The 3,942-nt window shown below is 40.3% G+C and overlaps 1 protein-coding gene across 1 annotated transcript; it reads right to left on the bottom strand.

The window, feature by feature from the left end:
- Positions 1 to 1,525: 1,525 nt before the first annotated feature.
- Positions 1,526 to 3,582, bottom strand: LOC104615316 (allergin-1-like; the record flags this gene model as incomplete). Its single annotated transcript, XM_010297071.1, has 4 exons — positions 3,297 to 3,582; positions 2,683 to 2,967; positions 2,071 to 2,184; positions 1,526 to 1,615 (listed from the first exon to the last, which is right to left on the bottom strand). Coding segments are annotated over exons 1-4 (775 nt in total), but the record flags the coding sequence as incomplete, so codon positions are not given.
- Between the last annotated feature and the right edge of the window lie 360 nt (positions 3,583 to 3,942).

The following is a 3,942-nucleotide window of genomic DNA, read 5'->3' as shown; positions in this document are numbered from 1 at the left end:
GTGCTCAGGTGGCCAAGAAGGCCAACAGCGTGTTGGCCTGTATCAGAAATAATGTGGCCAGCAGGAGTAGGGATGTGATCATGCCCCTGTACTCGGCACTGGTGAGGCCGCATCTTGAATCCTGTGTTCAGTTTTAGGCCCCTCACTACAAGAAGGATGCTGAGGTGCTGGAGCGTGTCCAGAGAAGGGCAGCGAAGCTGGTGAGGGGTCTGGAGCACAAGTCTTATGAGGAGCGGCTGAGGGAACTGGGGTTGTTTAGTCTGGAAAAAAGGAGGCTGAGGGGAGACCTTATCACTCTCTACAACTACCTGAAAGGGGGTTGTAGCGACGTGGGTCTTGGTCTCTTCTCCCAACTAACTAGTGATAGGATGAGAGGAAATGGCCTCAAGTTGCACCAGGGGAGGTTTAGATTGGATAGTAGGAAAAACTTCTTCACCAAAAGGGTGGTTAAGCATTGGAACAGGCTGCCCAGGGAGGTGGTGGAGTCACCATCTCTGGAAGTGTTCAAAAAACGTGTGGATGTGGCGCTTCAGGACATGGTTTAGGGGACATGGTGGTGCTGGATTAATGGTTGGACTTGATGATCTTGAAGGGCCTTTCCAACCTTAGTGATTCTGTGATTGTCACTGTCCTTGCAGGCTATGTGGGTAGAATGCTGATTGATACCTGGCATGAGCAGCTGCACAGAGCACTGAGCTAACAGCAGAGCAGATAGAATTCCACCTGTCCACTACATGAAAGGCAGATTTGTTCAGAGAGAATGATTCCCTTTTTGATATTCAGAAACAGGATACATAATACCCTTTCTGTTGTTTTGTTTTGGGGGTTTCTTTTTCCTTTGAAAATCCTGACATTCACATATAAGGCAAATGTAGAAAATGACAAGATAACAGCATCATGGCTTTCATATAATGTCTTTGTTATTGTGTGTTTTCTGCAACTGAAGTAGCACAATGTCTTAACATAGTTAAGTTGCTTTTTTGTCTAGCCTTACTTCATAACTTCATAAATTTGAAGTGACTGAGCCTTCTCAAAGTTAAGAAACATGGAATAAAGAACTACTGTGTACTGAACAATTTTGAACAGAATGCAGGAGCTATGTAAGTTTTATGCTACAACCTGCATATGGCCCACTTTTGTCTCTTAGTATTGCACCTCTAATCTACTTAATGTCTTTTAATTTTCTTTTCCTCTGTAATGGTTATCTCAATCCTCACCATGAGTTGCCAAATGCAATTCTTCATTTTACTTCTATTTACGGTAGATTTTTTTTATAGAACTTCATTTAACCAGCTGCAGTTTTGGCTGCATAGCTGACACGTAAGTGCCAAATGTGGATCCTGAGGGACTTCAAAATAATGCCTCTGCCAGGCATGGTCAGTAGTGGTACTAGGTGTCTCATTCCACTGCTTTTGCAGTACCTGAAGAAATTTGCCCATACTAGCTACAAATAATGTAATAGCATTCTTCAGCCAGACTCCTAGAAGTAAGTTTCATGACTGCATGGGGAGTAACATGAACTTACCAATCTCTGCATATATGACATAGTTTTCAGAGTCTTCCGCATTCACTGTTGAAGTAAAGCCAGTTGAGGTCCTAGTAGACTTAATTTTTTCTGCAAATTGTAGAAGAAAAACAAACACATGACTATATTCATATATCAGTTTTTCTTAGAGTGAAATAAACAGCTCCATGATAGTTTTTGGATCCTTGGAGATCTCAGATAATGTTATTTTCATGATAAAAATTGCTCCTTAACCAAGGCATTTTTAATAGAATTTCCTTTCTTTACTAAAAACAATGGTGTCCAATTCTTTCCAACATTTCAGTGTATTAAATTAGATGTTGCTTTGCTTCCCCCATCCCACACCTACCATACAGAACATAGTTCAGAGGTTTTGTGTTGCCAATGTCTTGTTAAGTTGCCGATGCTGGTTAAGAGGAGACTTGACAACTTGCTAAAATACTAAGAGTATAAGTCCACTTGTAACATGATGTTTACACACTAACATGTATTGACAACATAAATGAGCACTTCTGGAAAATGAAACAAACATTCAAATAACTCACTTGCTTTATATGAAGGAATTATGAAAAATGGAATCGCCAGAGCAAATCCTATTATGGCTAGTAGAAAGATCAGTCCAAGAGAAATTATCAGGGGTTGAGAATGGCTTCTCTCTTCTGCCAAAAAAAAAAAAAAAAAGGTGTTTATGCAATGAAATGTTGTTTCATATTTTAAGTATTTTCTGTAAAATCAACACTTTGCACTTCTTTCAGCTTTTGGATTAATTGTGGCTAATGTAACTACTCAGGAAAGTCCTGACTGCAAGAAGGAAGGGAGCTTGCTGGTGCCGTAGACTTTCTCTTTCACAGGACCAGAGAGAAAAATGAAACTGGATTCTCCTCAAGGTGGACCAAGGATGTCTTGTAAAAGTGAATCTTTTACAGTCCTCCTTCATGGCCATTTCAACCTCTACTACTATCTAGATTGCATGGAATTCAATCTTTTTGCATTAATTTTAAAAACTCACATTATTTTTTTAATTGTAAAAAATTGTATTTTGAACATTACATGGCAGGAACAACATTTCTGGCTAAAAACCTTGCACTATTACAACATTCTGAATTTTGTGTGGTCCCTGCTTATCGACAGTGGTAAACTGCTTCATGCATGCATACCTGCTAATGTAAAGTTGAAACTGTTGCTGTATTTTGTAGTATTGTGAAAGCTATTTTCAGCTCTGCATTTATAGGTTCCAAAGTCACTAGAGGAATTGATAAATAGAAAAACCACAGCTGCTTCCCTCGTCTGCATCTTCACTGGGGGAGAGATGTTTTGTCTTCCTTTGAAGAATATGTATGTGATAGGAAGAGAGCCGTTCTCTGAGAGACAATACAGGGTCAAATTCTGGCCTTTCTTTGCTTGAGAAGTGGGTGAGCTCAGCACTGGTTTGGAAATTGGCTCTGTAAACAGAAAACTGAAAAGACTGCATCACTGACTACAGGACAAGCTCCAAAGCACAACTTGGAGCTAAGCGGCAACATTGACAAAGGGGATGGGCATCAAGGATGGAGGCCTCAGTGAGCCGGATCAGAATAGCACTGCCAACTCCTAAGGAAATAAGAGCCATCTGCAGTAAAGTTCAGCTCCGCAATCAAGGCAGGGACACAGAGCAGTCCAAAACAGTACCTGCTGCAAAGCCCTGACTCCTGCCGCTGCAGATATATTGCATCAGACATGGCTATGTGCTCCTAAAATAAAATGTGCTGAGAAGGTACACAGCAAGACATACCTATAAGGGTGAAGTTGAGACTATTGCTGTATTTTCCACCACTGGAGATCTTATCCTCAGCTTTGCATTTGTATTCAGCCACGTCACTGGCAGAGTTGATAGTCAAGTTAAATAAACCGGGGGCCAAGTCTGGCCTGTTTAAAGTGGATACCTTCTGACTGTGTTTAAACAATGTGTATCTGACAGGTGGAGATCCAGATTCTGAGTGGCAGGAGAGGGTCACGTTCTGGTTCATCACCACATTCAAAGTCCCCTGAACAGGTATGAGCCTGGGATTGGACAGCATCTCTGAAAGAAGAAACTTCTGAGTGAGTTCACTGCACCTACCATCCAAGGAACTCTCAGATTTTTCCCAAAAACTGTGGAGAACCAAGCTATACTTATTTCTATTGAAATAGGGGGTTATCTTTTTTTTTTCCACTTCTGGTAGTGGCCAATACAACTTTTTTTTTTTCCTCCAAAATCTGTATGCAGAAATCAGTATGCAGCTTCAAACACGATGAAAAATGCATGTCTTCATAAAAAAGAGAGCATATACACACAAAACCAAAAGATGTATCCAGATGAACCAACAAAAATACTTTTGAACTACAGCAGCAATGAAGATAATAGAAGTATAAAATATAAATTATAAATATAAATATAA

Source organism: Phaethon lepturus, unplaced genomic scaffold (assembly GCF_000687285.1).
Source record: "Phaethon lepturus isolate BGI_N335 unplaced genomic scaffold, ASM68728v1 scaffold47991, whole genome shotgun sequence".
NCBI lineage: Eukaryota > Metazoa > Chordata > Aves > Phaethontiformes > Phaethontidae > Phaethon > Phaethon lepturus.
This window is presented reverse-complemented; position numbering and strand designations above follow the sequence as displayed.